Source organism: Babjeviella inositovora, assembly GCF_001661335.1.
Source record: "Babjeviella inositovora NRRL Y-12698 unplaced genomic scaffold BABINscaffold_20, whole genome shotgun sequence".
NCBI classification, from domain to species: Eukaryota; Fungi; Ascomycota; class Pichiomycetes; order Serinales; genus Babjeviella; species Babjeviella inositovora.
This window is the reverse complement of record NW_017566857.1, coordinates 32,258-49,169: the sequence shown is the minus strand read 5'-3', so window position 1 is coordinate 49,169 and position 16,912 is coordinate 32,258. Positions and strand designations below refer to the sequence as shown.

The window sequence follows — 16,912 nt, the reverse complement described above, 5'->3', positions numbered from 1 at the left end:
GAAATCCTACCTTGATAGCGCCATTCTTCGACGTTCTAGGTCCGAAAAGGCTCCAGATCACAGGTTGACACAATCGCTACAAGACCGAACAGAGCCTATCTTGTACCTGGGTCGAGGTGCGAAAGCCGTCGCATATATGGAACGACCCGAGGTTCCTATTATAAGCTTTGGCTGTGGTGGGGCTGACATGGGATATAAAGTTTCTCAGAGCATACTGCAAGCCGAAAGGTTCAACTTGGGGGGACTGACTCTGAGTGAGGGTTCTAGGAGAAGTAGGGCCATGATTCACCCCGTAAAGATGCAATAGGTACAGCTTGTTGCCACTATCATTCTTCGCATGTTATTTCTGGGATTAGGTGTTGAACACATGGTAAAGACAATGCGGGAGACTGGGTCGAGAGGTGGTTCTTGTAAAAGGGAGGCAGGTGCATGGAGATTGTAGATCATAGTCTGCATGGCCCTGTAATCCTAGGAACCTTCTCTGCCAATGTTAACTGAGAAGTGTCTAGGTACTGGAAAAAAAAGGCCTTGAATTCTCGGGCTTGCAATAGCATGCAAGTGTCTGGAATTAAAAGCTAGCACCATGCCTTGGTTAGGTTTACCTGGTTTATATCTGCGTTGTGAATAAATTGAGTCTCAGTTTAACGTATCCAGTCCTTGGGATTTTTCTTTGGAGACCTGTCTAGTGGCCTACTCTGTGTAGAGTGTGGACGCCCCAGGATTCCAATAATCTGATGCACCGGAGAGCGGTGAGGAATTAATGCTAATCCGCTCCTAGTATGTCGTGGCATAGTCGATCTCGCCCGTTGGCTTACTTTTCAAAGACTTTATCGGAAGTGGATTCTATATAGTAAGCTCATTGAAAGTTCAATGGCATACATAGCTAGGTTGAATTCTGTCAGACCTATTCAGGGTAATTCAGAGTCCAGAGTATTTTTTTTTTTTTTTTTGCATTTTATCCAGTTTTATAAACAAAACTCGATTAAAATATACACGTATCTATTTCCTCCATCGCAGAACGTCGTTTTACAGAGCAAGTGGCACTTCATCAGGGACTGATAGCGTGTATGCCGGACGTTTTTACCCTCACAAATTGAACTTCACAAGAGTACAGCAACATCTCGATCTTGTGACATCTTTTGATCCAACCTTATTACAACTTCCAATCTCATTTTATCCTAGCGTATTACCTCTAACTATGGGCAATACATCCTCCACACCACAGCCACCGAAGATCACGGCGCAGGACAAGGCTGTCCTCCAATTAAAGATCCAGCGTGACCGGCTCATCCAGTACCAGCAAAAGCTCAGCCTCGTGACGGGCCGCGAGTTGCAGATTGCGCAGGAGCTGCTTCGGGCGAACAACAAGTCACGGGCGTTGTTGGCGTTGAAAAAGAAAAAGTATCAACAGTCGATGCTCGACAAGTCATACAACCAGCTCGCAACGTTGGAGGAACTTATTGGGAACATTGAGTTCAAGCTTGTGGAGAAAGACTTTTTCGCAGGCTTGCAGACTGGCAGTGAGTTGTTAAAGCAGTTGAATCGGGAGGTTAGTTTGGAGAAGGTTGAGAAAATCATGGACGATACCGCCGAGGGCATCGCGTACCAGGAAGAGGTTAGCGAAATGCTCGGTAGTGCCATCAACGAGCAAGAAGCCGCTGAAGTTGAGGAAGAGCTAGAACGGATGGAGCGTGAGGAATTGGCCAAACAGCCTGCGAAGGTGGTGTTGCCGGAAGCTCCGCAGAACCCGCTTATGCCGAGTGTCCCCAGCAAGGTTGAGGAGAGAGAAACTGGGGAGAAGGGCCGTGAAAGTTCTCAGGCGATGCTAGCATGATTTGGGCATAATCCATTGAGCTGCAAGCAATTACCAGCTGAAAATAATTAGCGAATGAAATGGGTTGATAGGTTGGTTTGCAGTACTAGTTAATGACAAATCAGGATATGGAATCCGGTTATATCATGGGCTCAGGCCAGAAGTTCCTGGTAATTACACCTAGGAAGATGGTGTTGCATAACTATGGTATAGCCTAATGGTTTGTGAAAGCATTGACAGTGACTATCCACTTAAACTGTATAGAGCAATATATGTTTCTTGTGGTAAAGGTACACTTTATTATATTTTCATCTCGTTCTCAGATCCTTATGCACGTAGCCTCATTTACAGACATGTGGACAAACATTCATAGGACCTTTACAATAGGCCTTCAGTATTGTTGAGATCCTATAAAAGAAGTCTGACCCCTTCCTCTTGGCATATATTCCAGTGAACAATATTCTCTCTTAAATAACCGTTAATATCCACTAGACACATCACAGTATACCGGTCCAGTACGTTATATATTATCTGGTTGAAGGATAGAACAATTACTGAATCCCGCTTTGAGTGTGAATTAACACGTCTTGGACTTTTTCACTTATTTCCCTTATTTATTCATTTTAATCAATCCACCATGCCCCCCACCTGGACTCCCTTCCTTGTTTCTAAGCATTCTGGATAATGGTCGTGCACTAACTGACGCCGCACCATGCCGCACAAGCCCGTGTTTGTATACATTTATATCCGCGTCTAACGGAAATATTGGCAGCTTTTAATCTCGCTACACGAAATATCCTGGATCTTGCGTGTTCCTAACACCCCTCTTATACCTTCACCGAGAGTATGTCAGACTCCGCTAGAACGTGGTCCAACCAGGAAACAGATCCAATCCGCTTGCTTGTACAAACAACACCGGCTTCGCGCCATAAACAAATGCTAGCGTTGTCACTATCTCCCCCAAACGCCGAGCTAAACACTACGGATGCAAAGCCAAAAGCAGTCCATGGGGCCTCCGGGTCCCTTGGGTCCCCCTTGTCCAACGCAGCTTCGAACAACAGTACCACCAAACACAACATGCGAGCCGTCTCGCCCACAATCTCCAACGCTTCTTTATCAAAAGAGCCAGTGTCCCGAGGCAACGTCGTCCCAACTTTGCAGAGTGCCCTGTCAAATATCCAGTCTGTGGTTATTAACGAGATCCAAGACATGCGCTCTTCCTTCGTAATTGACGATTTGGCGTCCTTACCGCCCTCTCAGCTGGTGCTGACGCCGCGGGCGGGAAGAAGTGCCAGAAAAGCGGTATCCAGAATGACCCCTAACAACCATACCTCCCAAACCTACAAGATTCCCTTAAATGTGAATTCCTCGGGTAAGAAGAGATACCAGATCACGCCCGTGGCAACAAGGACTCTAAGGAATAAGGTAGAGAGCAGTGAGGATGAGTTTGACGATGAAATCGACACCACAATCAGCAGGGCGCGCAGTGCCAATGTCTCTTTGCGAAAGAAAAAATCAGGGAAGGAGGAAAGGGCTTCCACGTTGAGCACGTTTTCCATTGAACAGCGGTTTAATCCGAGCAAGACAGCCATGAATGCGTCTCCCAAGTTTACCAAACAATTTAAGCCGAGCCAGATGGTCATGGATACGTCACCCAAGCTTAACCTCACCCAAGGGCCACCGAGTGCCAACCCTCCGCGCTCTTACAAGCCGTTTTCGTCATCCTACTTGCTCGACCAAGCCGATGATGACTTGCTAGACCCAGATTTCCCACATTCTCATTTACAAGAAGTGCCCTCGGTCCATGGTGCCATAACAGACAGCGACGAGGATGTGATTCTTGATACACCACAGAACACCTCGTTGCATCCAGCTCAGCCCACTGCTCTGAAGTCGACCCCAAATTTGGGACACGACACCACGCAGCGGGTCCAATCCCCTGATGTTTCGGTTGACGTGCTATTGAGCAGAATCAACGATACCATCAATAGCATCAAGAAAAGAGAAAAGAGCGATAGGTCCCACAGAGAGTCTCCTCGTCTCTCAACCTTCTCTATGGATTCCACGGCCAATCCTGCTCCGGTTAATCGAACCCTTACGAGCAAAGACTTCTTGGCAGCATACCCCGCCGCTAATAAATCCAAGGTGGCATCTTCTCCCCAAAGAAACACGACTGTTCGTGAGGAAAGCGAGCTGGTGAACGAGACGATTCCCGGAAACAACAATGCCACCATCCTCTCCGCTTTGAATAACCCAACGAGACTGGTGACGTACCCGGTGCTCTCTCCGCCCAGAATGTTTGCTGGAAGCAAAGGTGATGGTCCGCCCAACCAGTTTTCTAGAATCAAGCTCAACACGCCTCAAGCTACACACATTGATCCGCAGGGAATAACCACACAGTCCACTTTGATCAGACCGAAGCCTAAACTGCAGCACTTGGTTTCTGACAGACCCCTGACCTTCCAATCGCCCTCTTCTCCGATTAGGAATGCTGGATCGCGTCGGGAGAGCAGCTCCCGCAGCTACGATATATCAAACGCCAAATTCACCCCTCAGCAGTGGACAAATTTGCGCAGATTCATCGGCCAAGTGAACGACGAAACGAGCGATATTATGACCCCTACGGTGTTTTACAAGGCTATCAACCACCATGGCAGGTTGAAGAATATCAGTCCCGGTGTCGATGGTGGTGTGGCCTACGTCGCGGAGGATCTCTTGGGTATAGACTACCAACCGAGTAACATCAACCAGGTGATCGACCACTTGTATGAACGTGTGGTATTCTTACAGAAGTACAGCTCGTTTCAAAAGCGAAAGAGAGACAGTGCCAGTGTGAGTGGGTCAGAAAGAGGTCGCTATAAACGGAAAAAGGTGTAGGGCTAATCTCAGGCTAGCTATTCATTTACATAATGGGAGTATATTAGAGGTATAGTGTAGAAATGTGTGTTGACTAAATCTTGGGTCATCTGAGCTTCCGCTAGGAATGATTCTCTGTCCTAAGCTGATACTATGTGACTCCGAATCTGTCTCAAGAGTAGGGTTGATACGGCATCGTGTTCCTAGGACGGTCCTTCATGGTTCTTGGTCCATGATCTTTTCCTACTTTCAAGATTTGGTCCCTTGGCCCAGTTGGTTAAGGCATCGTGCTAATAACGCGGGGATCAGCAGTTCGATCCTGCTAGGGACCATTATTTTTTTCTCCGCAAGTGAGATAATGGTGCTAATTATATAAGATAGTGAATTAAAGTTACTTTCAAGTATCTATATATTATATATAATATTGTTTTATGGTGTTATATATAACATTTCAATTATTAATACAGAGTGAGTTTATGATTCTTAAAGTATTGAGCACCGTGACAAAAATATAGCCTACACCACTTTCTAGCTTATTCATGAGTATTTATATGAATCTGGAGGTATGTACTTATACTGAAAGAAGAAAAAGTATGTCACACATACATGAAAAATAATAGAACCCGACGCGGGGGTCGAACCCGCAACCTTGTGATCGCGTACTGCTAAGAGTCACACGCTCTACCGATTGAGCTAGCCAGGCGTCTATTTTAACATGTCAGGGTTCCAGCGCCTGTTGGTATTCCGGTCGGGGGGTTGTAATCAGTCATTGATTCACAAGTTACTTATCGTGATCTTCCACAAAAATAAAGATAATATTAAAACCAAGATCATTCTTAGATCTGGAAAACTACTTCCTTATATAGCTTTCTTCGGTGCCTCATTTGCTTTATGCGACAGGATTAGTTTCAGATACTCATTATCAAACAATCCTAGTAGCCTCAACTGGAACCTCATAAGGTTCCTGAAACAACTCTCTAACTCTGACATAACAGGAAGGTCATGTGTTATATCATATTAGATATAAAATCTCATGCTCTTTGCTCATCCTATAAATTATTAATAATTCAAGTGTCATGTGCTCTAATTTCCATCAATATTGCCTCATCAAAGTCAGCTAGTACTAGTAATGTATGTACATATCTACAACATGAACTGTCAGTGGAACCAGGAGTAGGCTTCAACAAACTCACCCCAGGGCACTTCTCTTGTTTCAGTCAGCGAGAAAGATAGGCTTAAACGTAGGGTTGCTGAAATACGTTCCCATACACCTTTAATGATTTGAATTCCATACATTATCTCAAAATAACTTCAAATATCGTCTCAGAAGCGATCTCAACAATAATCTTTGTAAACACGAAAAGCTCCGACTTAGCACACCATTCGTTTTTGTTTCTAACAGCAAGCGCTGTGGCGCAGTGGAAGCGCGCAGGGCTCATAACCCTGATGTCCTCGGATCGAAACCGAGCAGCGCTATTGTTGCATTCATTTTTGCTCCAAAGACGAATGCTAATGCCTTGAGTCAACCAAGACCGGCTGAGGCCTCGATGAATCTGCAGCCTTGCCTTTCTAATGTGTAATCCCGCCCAATCAGGTGCATAGTCTCACCTCCGTCAGGCATCGGGCTACCATACACTTCAATCTACTAAAGACGAACGCTTTTTGAATTTTTCATTCTTTCAATATAATATAAACCAAGAGAGAGGAAGCCTTTTGGCAACCATCAATATAATACAGGAATATTAACTAATTTAATCGAACAAACCGAACCCCATGTCGTCATCGGATTCTTCCTTAGCTTCTTCAGCGACTTCTTCAGCGGCAGCTTCGGCGGAACCAGAGGCGGCAACGGCACCAGAGGCGGCAGCACCAGAGGCAGAACCGGCCTGGATGTTGAAGAAGTAGTCCTTCAAGTTCTTACCGTCCAAGGCCTTGGCGAAAAGGTCGGCCCAGATGGATTCAATCTCAACACCGGCAGCGACGACCAAGGTGTTCAACTTTTCAGAAGAGATTTCGATTTCGGAGTCAGCCAAGATCAAAGCGGCGTAGGACAAAGCAGATTCAGTAGACATTTTAATGATATGGTTTGGGGGATACTAGGATTTAATCACGTTTAAGCTTGTTTATAATTTTTTTTAATAAACAATTGCAGACTAACTCTCGGATGGGGAAGGGAAGAGAGCAAAAGCCCGTAGAGAGAGGAGGAAAAACACTCGTTGAAATTTCACAGGGTGGTGGGCGAAAAACGGAAAATTTTCGGAAGCCTAGTAAACCCGGAAGATTGTGTGCAGGATAGGGCTATACTTGAGCTTGTATGGGAAATACTGGCCCTATACAAAAGCACGTGATATGCACGAGAATGAGTTGGCTACTGCACGCCCCTCGAAAAAGAGTCACAGATATTTTTCAGAGCTCTGCACTTCACATCTTTGCTTTACATAAGGGTATAGCATGTAGTTTTGGGGTAAACCGGTTAAAGCGGTCAAAACCGATGGAGGATTCCCTAGCCGCCCATTTCCTATTACCTGAGAATTATGAAAGTTATAAAAGAGGTGACTGTAAAGTAAGTTACTGATCTTGGGAATGGTCGAAAGAGGATGGCCATGCTAACGTGGTATAGTCACACGGAAAATCGGGTGGCAGTCCTTGAGCAATCACGGTGGTGGGGATTCAAACCACCAATAATTAACCCAAGTGGTCCATCTACGTGTTTTTGGCAAAAATGGTGTCTTAGTAGCCATGCTTATAAAGTTTATTCATTAGAGCCCAACCGGCGCAACCTCCATGCCCCTGGTTCAAGTGGTGCCTGGATTATGTGGGGAAATCGGGGCTTCGTCAAGGCTTATCTTATCTGCTTGCATCAGCACACCGGCTCCAACTTGAACCCAGGGTTCTACAAGGAAAACAACCAACGGAACACAGAAACACCAATTTTTTTTTAAAAAGAAGGCTACGCCTGATTAAAGAGCTAAATTAAATATATCCGGACCGTACCAGATCCGAACATAACATCGGCACGAGGTTTATGTCCGATCAGCAAATATGGACATGCGGGTTCAAGCTTGTTAATATCCCCAAGTAGTACTAACCGTATATTTACTCTCGCTGTTTGGCCGAATTTCTAGCAAAACTCTTTATTAAAGCAACTTAAACATTTGTACAAAAGCCAGCATAATGCATGGTGAAATCTACTCGCCCCGTCTGGCGCGCTCCGTGTGCTGCCTTTGCTCCTCCTCGAGCAAGCTCAACTTCATGGCCTGTTGAATCATGCGCTCTTCAATAGCGAGTTGCTCCTGGGCGGATCCCGTGCGACGGAAGAGCCTCCGGCGGTCGATGTCGCTTGTTTCGTCGCCCTGGATGATGAGCGATGACGCGTGGATCGCGGTCGCGGCGGCGCTTCTGCGCGCGATGCGCGCACGCGCAGACATCAACTTTGTCTCCCAGTCCGGCTGGATCGCGTCGGTGGTGATGACGCCTGGCGCCGACGCCGCGAGCGAGCCACGGCGCTTAGGTGCTTCTAAATTGGTGTTGGAGGAGGCGGCGGACCCGTCGTTCAGCCGGCGCACGAGACCAGCATCCACACTGCTGCGCGCGAGACCAGCCTCCACACTGTTGCGCGGCGACCCCATGCCGGAATGTGAAAGTGAGATTGCCGCGGAGATGGCACGTGCACGCGTCTTGGGCTTGGAGCTACCCTCCTCCTCCTCAATCACAAGGTCGTTGCGAGTGTAAATGCTAAATTCCGCGGGCGCACACGAGCCCTGGATACCCGTGCAGATGAGAAGCGGCGGGGTGTAGGTGACCCCGAAGTCCGGCATGGCGCAGAATGGACAGTTTGCCGGCAGCGAAATGAGTGACTCGGGGTCGGTGGCTTCCTCCTCGGGGACGTCGTGCGGTGGATGTGGCTCGTTGCGGCGGATGTGCACGAAGCATTCGGTACAGATCGGCTGCTCACAGCAGCGGCTGTAGTTCATGTGGGGCGGATAGTACACGAAGCAGATGGGGCACTCGATGGCATTGCCATAGAGGGCAAGGAGCAAGTCGTTGGATGGGATAGAGGGGTACCGTGTGCTGCCGTTCTCCGACACAAACGCCTGCTGCCTGTCGTGGTTGTAGCGCAATTGCTCCTTCTTCTGCTGCTTAATGGTGCGCTCGATCAATGCCTTGAGTTTCTGCTTCTGCTCAAGGCGCTTCATCAACGTCTGCGACTTGTGGAGTTTGTGGTCGTCCGCGTCGTCAATTTCCTCATCCTCAGCCGTTCGGTTCGGCAGGAACAACCGCAAGTTGTTCATTAGCACTACAAGCAACTCTTCCTGCGTCCACGTCTCGTCAAAGTCATCGAGTGGCGAGTAGAATGGCGCAAGTTTCCGTTCCGTAATCAACAGCTTCACCACCAGCGTGTCGTAGTCTGGGAACGCCTTGTAGGTTCCGTACGGTGCCAAGTACCCACCGTCCACCGTCTCCTGGTACCGCACAACCAAGTTTGTGTATCTCGTTTCGAGGAGCTTCTCGCGCTCCTCTTCCTTTTTCTTGCGCTTCAAGTGCGCCGTGAGCTTGTCACCGAATTGCGAGCGCTCGCGCGGCAGCGTCTGAGGCCCGCGTTCCTCTCTTCCCGGCGCGTTACCCATGTGTGGCGATAAGGAGTGTAATGAAGTGAGTTGGATGTGAAAGCAACAGATAGGCAATCACAGAAACTGATAGACCAAGGCTACTTCTGACTGCCTAGTTAGTCTTAGATGAGCGTGAATCCTAAGTAGCGTTTTGCTGCGGTTGGTGGATAAGCGCGTGAAGGCGTCACTTATCGCGGAATGTTGCGGTTCGGCCGGGGTGTTGACTGCCGTATTGGGAATTACCGTGTTTGGCTATTAGCTGATTACAGAGTATATACTGATATGTCGGGAGGGGTTGTCCAGGGACCCATCGGCGGCTAGAACGGTTGAGAAATTGTCAGAACGAATGGCAGAGTGTAAGGGTTGAGACTCCGTTATTTTTTACTCTCGATGGTGCATTATTTTCACGAGGGCTAAGCTGAGATATTTCAGTTGGGTTTATTACGCGCGGATCGGATTCTGCAGTATCTTCAATATGAAATCAATCGATTTTTAATATTAAATCAATTAATTTTTTAACATAAGACCAATTAATTTTTTAATATAAAATTCATCGATTCTTTATATACATACTATACAGAGACCATAGTCAAGGTTTGTGGAGGTGAAATGGAGACTCAATTACCTAGAGTGCTAACGACCACCCCCACCCACGTTCTACAGCGGATCTATTCACGGATGTATTACATATAAAAGCCTCACTGCTCAGCAGCTTAGACGGACAATGGGAATTCCCCGGCCCAGGCGTAGATTTCCTGCTTCAACTGCTTAATCTCCTCGTTGGTGCCGTCGACAACCTTGGCTCTGAAGTCCTTCAACTTGTTGGCTTCGGCTGGCAAGGCAGCCTGAATGTCCTTGGCGATGACAAGGGCTCTGTCAATGTACTGGACAATCTTCTTGAAGTCCTCTTCGCCCATGCCTCTGGTGGTCATGGCTGGGGCTCCAATTCTGACACCACCTGGGACCAAGGCGGACTTGTCGCCTGGGATGGAGTTTTTGTTCAAGGCAATGTTGATGTTCTCACAGATGGTTTCGATTCTGGCACCGTCGATACCCTTGTCTCTCAAGGTGACCAAGACCATGTGGGAGTCAGTCCCGTCGGAGACCAAGGTGTAGCCCTTGGCCTTGAATTCAGATTCCAACGCCTTGGCGTTCTTCAAGACCTGTTCCTGGTAGGCTCTGAAGTCTGGAGTAGCGGCCTGCTTCAACGCGGTGGCCAAGGCAGCAATGGTGTGGTTGTGTGGACCACCCTGGTGCCCTGGGAAGACGGAGAAGTTGATTGGGTTTTCCAAGTCGTAGAGAACCTCCTTACCGGTCTTTGGGTTGACAGATCTGACACCTCTTCTGAAGAAGATCATGGCGCCCCTTGGGCCTCTGAGCGACTTGTGAGTGGTGGTGGTGACAATGTCGGCGTACTCGAATGGAGATGGGATGACGCCAGAGGCAACAAGACCGGAAATGTGGGCCATGTCGACAACGAGGTAGGCACCAACCTTGTCGGCAATCTCTCTCATTCTCTTGTAGTCGATCAAACGGCAGTAGGCGGAGGTACCGGCGACCAAGGTCTTTGGTCTGAACAAAATGGCGGTTTTCTCCAACATATCGTAGTCGATGATCCCGGTTTCCAAGTCCACTCTATATGGCATAGTTTCGAAGTAGGTGGAGACGGCAGAAATCTTTCTGGAGTCGGTCTGGTACCCGTGGGACAAGTGACCGCCGTGTGGCAAGTCAAGACCCATGAGTCTCTCGTGTGGTTTCATGATCGCCTGGTAGACCTGTAAGTTGGCTGGGGAGCCGGACAAGGTCTGGACATTGACACCCCACTTGTCGGATTCGACGTGGAACGCCTCCAAGGCTCTCTTCTGGCACAACAACTCCATGCGGTCGATGTGCTCGTTACCGCCGTAGTAGCGCGCACCTGGGTACCCCTCGGAGTACTTGTTGCACATTGGAGTCCCCAAGGCGCCAAACACCGCGGTGGAGGTGAAGTTCTCAGACGCAATCAACACAATGGAGTGTCTCTGTCTGTCGATTTCATCTTCAATGATGGAGGCAACCTCAGGATCGGTCTCCTGGAGGGTCCCTTCAATCAATTGTCTGTGGGAGGCTGGTAAAGCGTAAGTGACCATTTCGATATATATGTGTGTGGATGGATGTAACGGAAAGGAGTGGGAAAGGAGGAGGAATTGTGTTGTTTAAGTACAGCGGGGAGGAGTCAGCAAGCGAAAATTCGCAGCTCTCCTGCCGGAAACCCTAAATTGGCCTACCAAATTGGCCTAACAAATTGGCTACTTGGCGCGCGTGTCTCTCTGAGTCAGCTAGCTAATTTTCACTCCTGCATGCAGTGATAATTGATTGAGATAAGCCAGGCCAGAGTCAGAATGTAACCTGACTCGTGAGTGGGGTGGATCAACATTGGAGCAGGGTGCACGGGAAGGTTATTGGAGTGTTGGGCCTTTTGGGCGGAAGGTGCCATATACTGGTTTTATTAAACCCTGAGCATAGATAGTAAATACTGGGAGCTATGATTTGCGACTAATTTCTGTCTAGCCCTCATAGCTGGGAGTGCAGGTTGGGAGTACGTAAGAGTGCGGGGCGAGCTAGTATAGCAAGTAGACCCAGGTGTAGGCAAGGACTGACGGAAATTGTCTTGGCGAAAGCTGTCATTAAGGGATGGCGTGCCCTTGGAAGCTCGAAGGATAGACGGTTTTTCCGCTTTTAATATGCGCACAGGTGCTAGGAGAGAAAACTCAGAAACCATTGGATGACCGTTTTTATCAGAGCTTCGTCAACCTCAGGTATCTTACAGATCTTGCGTTTGATTTTAAATTAGCTAAGCCATGCCCATTTTGGATACCCGAATTATTCATGGTTGTCGGTTTCATAATAACAGGGGAATTGGGCACGGGCTACATCGTGCCAATGCCAGCGATAGGATTTTCAAACACAAGAGTTGTACATGTGAATCGTGACAAGTACGCCGGGAGGTTCAAAACCCAACTCCGCCGATGAGTTTCACTTGCTAACCTATAGATGAAAGAGAGGCGACTAGGACTTGCTTTTGTGTTTGATCGCTTGAACAAACGCTTTGCAAACTAGTCTTTTGGGTGTGTCCGGACGTGAAAATTGACGGTTCACTGGGAATAAAGTAAAATGGGCATGATAAATCTGCTTCATACCCTGGACCCCTGGCTTTGGATTAGCCTTTATCGTATACAAGGGAAAGCGCATTCAACCTGGACCTACAGATGAAGAAACTCAGTTTTGTCTTTGAACATCTAAATTTAGTAAAAGCCTAGTCCAACCTGGAGAAGCATAATCTTTGACCCCTCGTAGGTGATACAAAGAAAGTATAGGATTTACGCGGAATAGTTTCAATTAAACGTAATGACTCTAGATCGCCTCTATTCTCGGAGTCAGCTTTGGCACGGCAATTATCCCCAGAAGCGTGCCCGACCTTTTGTAACATCAAGGTGGATGAAGAAACCCCCGACGACCAATATATTAGCCGTGTCTATCACAAACATACATCGATACACGCTGAAATTTCGGCACCCCTGTAACTACACAGGCCTCAACTTCCTGAGAAGGATAAACTCTGCCTCGAAATTATGGTTGATGTATCTTGTGCATATTTCTTATGAATCGCTAATAAATTCCAACCAAAGTTGTTTCGTTCATATATCCAATATTAAATTCGCAATAGCCCCTAGTAAGATTTCACTGGTATCTTCAACCATTAAGCTATCAACACGTGTCAGATGCCTCGAGATCCAAACATGCGTCGGTTTCTCGGGGTAGCACTTTCGGGCACTCTCCTGTACCAATTCTGTTTCCGATGGAAACTAGCCCAGTTCCTCGGATCCAAAAACTCTGGATAGCAATCATGATATGTGCGTGGTCAAGTCGAGATCCCTGTTGGCTGCTAGAATTCAAAACGAAGATTCTCGAAACAGGCTGGACCGAGATTCGTGCAGGAGATTAGTACAGGACATACGTCACATGTCTCGTATACGCCACGCTAACAAGTTTGAAGTGGTAACGTATTTGTAGGCCAGAAAGAATGACATCAGTATACTGGGGCTAACCTTGGATCACTAGAAACCCCCTTCGAGTCCGGATAGGCTGAGCATAAACAGAGGGGGGTTTGCACGATTCCCTCCGGGCGCTAGATCCCCCAAACTTGAAACAGTTCCGAGGATTATCAGGATGGGAGCCCAAGACGGGGGAAGATACCGATCTCGCACATGCCAGATAAAGTCGTTGAGACGCAGGAATATTTTGGTAGCAATCACCAACAATTTCGTTGCCACAAGCGAAAACCCTGGGCCAACATTACCAGCAGCTCATGCATGGTGCACTAGGGGAGGCGCATGCGTTATGTAGCAATCATAGCTCGATACGCTACTAATCCTAACGTGACTGTGGTTCTCGAGTCTTCCACACCTTGGATTGCTATCCATGTGTAACCTTTTCCATCCTGGAAAGGGCTAGCAAGTTGGTGAAAAATTAAAAATCGCACACTATAAATATGGATGGTACCCTCGCTCAATCCAGCCTTCTCCCCCCTCTCTCAACACATCATACACAGATATTACAATGTCCGACTTAGGCAGAAAGAATCTCTCCGACAAGGTCTCCGAGGCCGTCACCCCAAACTCTCAAAAGACTACTCTTGAATCCGCTAAGGAATCTGTCACTGGTGCTGCCGACAAGGTTGCCGCTGCCGTTACTCCAGAAAGCGAAAAGTCCTTCTCCCAGAGCCTCGCTGACAAGGCTCAATCTGGCCACGACCAGGCTGCCGCTGAAACCGCTCCAGGTATCGTTGAAACTGCCGGTGAATACCTTGAAGCTGCCAAGGTTCAAATCGGTCACGCCGTTGAAAACATTTCTGCCACCTTGACCGGTGCCGTTGAAGGTGCTCATGCCGGTGCTGCCCACACCGATGCCAATGCCACCAAGAAGTAAGTTGGCTCGACCGCTAAGCTTGCATCCAGTTTTATTTCTGCTTTCAGGTGTTATCAGTTCTAAGTGTATACTTTAATAGTAGCGTACTTTGCTTTTTAAACAAAATCGTAGAACCAGCGAGCAAATGCATCAGAGACTGCGCTGTTTCCCCTGCAGTTTTTGATGCAGATGCATGTTTTTGTGGCGGTGTACGGCTTCCCCACACCGGACGGCCTTCGACAGTTACAGACCTCACACCAGAGGCTGAAAGAGAGCTAATAATAATCGATTGCTTTACTAGATCTGTATATTTTATACTGGCCCGGGTTGAGGAATACATGACATGAACTTCCTTATTAGTGAGCTTACTCTAGGTTTGTGAAGCCCGTCAAATTGGAGACTAACAGCTAGCAGTTGGCGAAAGTGCCACGGCCCAATTCCTCTCATGGAGATTGACCATTGCAGGAAAACAGGTGTTTGTTGTATCTGACCATTCGCTACCTGATGGCTCCATAAGCTGGAATTCCACCCGGTTCGGCGGACAGAGCGTTTACCGACCAACCCAAGTGGCAGCCACCTTTGAAGATATGTCTGTCAGATTGAAGAACGCCAAGTGCCATGTGGATATTGCCATTCTTAGTGCCAACACAAATGCAGAATTGGGGCCCGCGTGTGTTTCAATTAGGCCCTTTTTAACCAAAGATTCCCTAGTTTTGTTTGATACTTCAGCTCTGGTTGCGATCGAGAGTAAAATCTCGCAAAGCTTTGGGCTCTGCCCTGTTCTAGGAATCTCCAGCGCATTACAAGCCCGACGGATCGGAAGGGGGGTCTATTTTATGCTCAGCGAGGATGTGACGACAGTTATTGGGTTTTCCGGCCCCGTCGACCTAGCTCCAAAGCATACCAATGAGCATTTGAAGGGAAAATCAGCCACGGGGAAAAGAATAATGCAGATGGTGAAAGACCTCGAGTCTGTTGGGGTAGGTCCTGTATCTCTCCTTCCTTTTACCAAGGACAATAATCCATTGTTGACGCATACGTGGCATGAAATTGTCCACAAGGTGTGCTTCGAAATGATGGCGGTAGTGTTTGAGCAACCAGATTTAAATATTCTCATGCAGAGCCCTGTACACCATGATATAATCTTGCGGTTACAAAACGAGCTTCTTCAGCTTGCTCGGAAAATGGACTTGGAAGGATTTCCGGAACCAACCATGCCGCTTTCTGGCCAGTTCTTAGAGGCTCAAGTTCGAAAATTTATCCGCTTGTACCCAGCCCAGAAACACCCGCAAAATGGCGAGTTGGGGTTACCTCCACATGCTATGAGCTGTCCCAGTTACTTCTCGATGGTCCACGGCCACGCACTAAATCTTCCGTTGACCATACATACGGTCTTGGCGTTGGCCGAGCGGTTGAACGTCCCTACACACACTTTACTTGATATGCTGGCTATGCTTCTGCGAATCCTCGAATTGAGCAGTGGGGTTGATGCTCAGGGCACGAGCAAGAAATCTGAGCTCTTTCAACGAATCCCCACTTCCCAGTTGGGCCCACCATTGGAGAAATTCAGTAGTCCGAGCCAAGACTCATCGATGGAGGATTTAAGGAGCTTACTCGTGGGGACGGAAGTTTTGATTTTTGGCGAAGACGGAAACTATATAAAGCCAGATTCGGTGGCCGTCCCACACCCAAATCCACCCATCCAGTTTTCAAATTCTGGTTTCAACGGGCAACCGCCGTCCATGCCCACGGAACAGCTAAATTCCTTGACAGCTTTCCAGAAGCACCAGATATTTATGATGCAAACCCTCCAGATACAACAAAAACAAATGATGGATTCGTTTCAGCGGATGGGCAAAAGTCCTATCGTTGGCACCCAGAGCTTGAGAGGAATTCCCCAAAGAGTGAAATCACGGGTTCCGCGTGATGCCTATAAGGTTAAAGGTACGAGTGAGAAGCGTATCTATGATAGCTTTTCGTCCTCCTTTCAAGATTCCAGTAGGTATGGGGTAGTGGATTCTGTGGCCAACATCCAGAGAAGTAGGGACCGTGGTTCGCCAAGTTTGTATTCAAACTACGGTTCGCCGTCCCTACACTCTGCGAGGTTTTTCTCAGGTCATGTGCGAGGTTCGAGCACCCCGGATCCATCACAACTAGGAGTGGTATCTGCCACTAATGACAGCATAAGTGCGACTGAGCCTCAGCCCTCTTCCCGTACGCTGTCGTCAAGACTTAACTCCATCATCTCTGGGGGTAACATGACCACTCCACAAGCTGCCTATGAGACTCCATTCTCGTCCACCAGTTCAATAATAGACGAGGAAGATATTAGCACTTTATTGAAAAAGGAAAAGCTACAAAAGGCAACGACTGAGGGAAAGTGAGCGATGCTGGCCTATGGTCAGGATTTTGAACGGTTACGGCGTTTATCTCTATCACCAAATGTGAGTTTGCGCCATCTATAGTTTATATTAAGACAAGCGAATACAAAACTTTAACCAATACGGACAACATACTGTAGACTGTAGGCGAGTGCATCGGGCGTTCCTTTTCTACATTACCAACCAGTCCAAGTTGCCGTTATGCACCATAGTTGAAGCATTCTCAAAGTCGCTCATATCCACATCCCCATCTTCAACACCATGTCTCCCATCTGTAAACATCAAATGCGAGTCTTCTTCGTGCT

At 47.7% G+C, this 16,912-nt stretch overlaps 8 protein-coding genes and 3 non-coding genes across 11 annotated transcripts; 7 read left to right on the top strand and 4 right to left on the bottom strand.

Moving 5' to 3' along the window:
• Positions 1-1,131: 1,131 nt before the first annotated feature.
• Positions 1,132-2,131, top strand: VPS20 (ESCRT-III subunit protein; the record flags this gene model as incomplete). Its single annotated transcript, XM_019130193.1, has 1 exon — positions 1,132-2,131. A coding segment is annotated over exon 1 (631 nt), but the record flags the coding sequence as incomplete, so codon positions are not given.
• Positions 2,132-2,611: 480 nt separating this feature from the next.
• On the top strand, positions 2,612-4,740 carry BABINDRAFT_163944 (uncharacterized protein). Its single transcript, XM_019130192.1, has one exon. It carries the CDS (start codon positions 2,660-2,662, stop codon positions 4,688-4,690), a length of 2,031 nt encoding a protein of 676 aa, XP_018982270.1. The 5' UTR covers positions 2,612-2,659; the 3' UTR covers positions 4,691-4,740.
• A 187-nt stretch (positions 4,741-4,927) lies between these two features.
• On the top strand, positions 4,928-5,001 carry BABINDRAFT_t380. The gene has a single exon. It is a non-coding gene; the product is annotated as a tRNA-Ile (tRNA).
• A 288-nt stretch (positions 5,002-5,289) lies between these two features.
• Positions 5,290-5,372, bottom strand: BABINDRAFT_t371. Its single transcript has one exon. It is a non-coding gene; the product is annotated as a tRNA-Lys (tRNA).
• A 701-nt stretch (positions 5,373-6,073) lies between these two features.
• On the top strand, positions 6,074-6,145 carry BABINDRAFT_t381. Its single transcript has one exon. It is a non-coding gene; the product is annotated as a tRNA-Met (tRNA).
• A 177-nt stretch (positions 6,146-6,322) lies between these two features.
• BABINDRAFT_163943 (ribosomal protein P1) lies at positions 6,323-6,814 on the bottom strand. Its single transcript, XM_019130191.1, has one exon. The coding sequence runs from the start codon at positions 6,739-6,741 to the stop codon at positions 6,421-6,423; it is 321 nt and encodes a 106-aa protein (XP_018982269.1). The 5' UTR covers positions 6,742-6,814; the 3' UTR covers positions 6,323-6,420.
• A 401-nt stretch (positions 6,815-7,215) lies between these two features.
• On the top strand, positions 7,216-7,734 carry BABINDRAFT_117313 (uncharacterized protein). The gene has a single exon (XM_019126892.1). The coding sequence runs from the start codon at positions 7,267-7,269 to the stop codon at positions 7,609-7,611; it is 345 nt and encodes a 114-aa protein (XP_018982268.1). The 5' UTR covers positions 7,216-7,266; the 3' UTR covers positions 7,612-7,734.
• On the bottom strand, positions 7,548-9,639 carry SIP5 (Sip5p). The gene has a single exon (XM_019130190.1). The coding sequence runs from the start codon at positions 9,295-9,297 to the stop codon at positions 7,858-7,860; it is 1,440 nt and encodes a 479-aa protein (XP_018982267.1). The 5' UTR covers positions 9,298-9,639; the 3' UTR covers positions 7,548-7,857.
• Positions 9,640-9,992: 353 nt separating this feature from the next.
• On the bottom strand, positions 9,993-11,408 carry SHM2 (glycine hydroxymethyltransferase; the record flags this gene model as incomplete). The annotated part of the gene is made up of 1 exon (XM_019126766.1): positions 9,993-11,408. The coding sequence occupies one exon, from the start codon at positions 11,406-11,408 to the stop codon at positions 9,993-9,995; it is 1,416 nt and encodes a 471-aa protein (XP_018982266.1).
• Positions 11,409-13,878: 2,470 nt separating this feature from the next.
• BABINDRAFT_42595 (heat shock 9/12 family protein) lies at positions 13,879-14,247 on the top strand (the record flags this gene model as incomplete). Its single annotated transcript, XM_019132081.1, has 1 exon — positions 13,879-14,247. One exon carries the CDS (start codon positions 13,879-13,881, stop codon positions 14,245-14,247), a length of 369 nt encoding a protein of 122 aa, XP_018982265.1.
• A 122-nt stretch (positions 14,248-14,369) lies between these two features.
• BABINDRAFT_117244 (uncharacterized protein) lies at positions 14,370-16,739 on the top strand. The gene is made up of 2 exons (XM_019126891.1): positions 14,370-14,585; positions 14,641-16,739. The coding sequence occupies exons 1-2, from the start codon at positions 14,570-14,572 to the stop codon at positions 16,608-16,610; spliced, it is 1,986 nt and encodes a 661-aa protein (XP_018982264.1). The 5' UTR covers positions 14,370-14,569; the 3' UTR covers positions 16,611-16,739.
• Positions 16,740-16,912: the final 173 nt, after the last annotated feature.

Bases quoted from the DNA above. Each gene is read 5' to 3' on its own strand.
- BABINDRAFT_163944 (XM_019130192.1), top strand. From the start codon at position 2,660: ATGTCAGACTCCGCTAGAACGTGGTCCAACCAGGAAACAGATCCAATC.
- BABINDRAFT_163943 (XM_019130191.1), bottom strand. From the start codon at position 6,741: ATGTCTACTGAATCTGCTTTGTCCTACGCCGCTTTGATCTTGGCTGAC.
- BABINDRAFT_117313 (XM_019126892.1), top strand. From the start codon at position 7,267: ATGGCCATGCTAACGTGGTATAGTCACACGGAAAATCGGGTGGCAGTC.
- SIP5 (XM_019130190.1), bottom strand. From the start codon at position 9,297: ATGGGTAACGCGCCGGGAAGAGAGGAACGCGGGCCTCAGACGCTGCCG.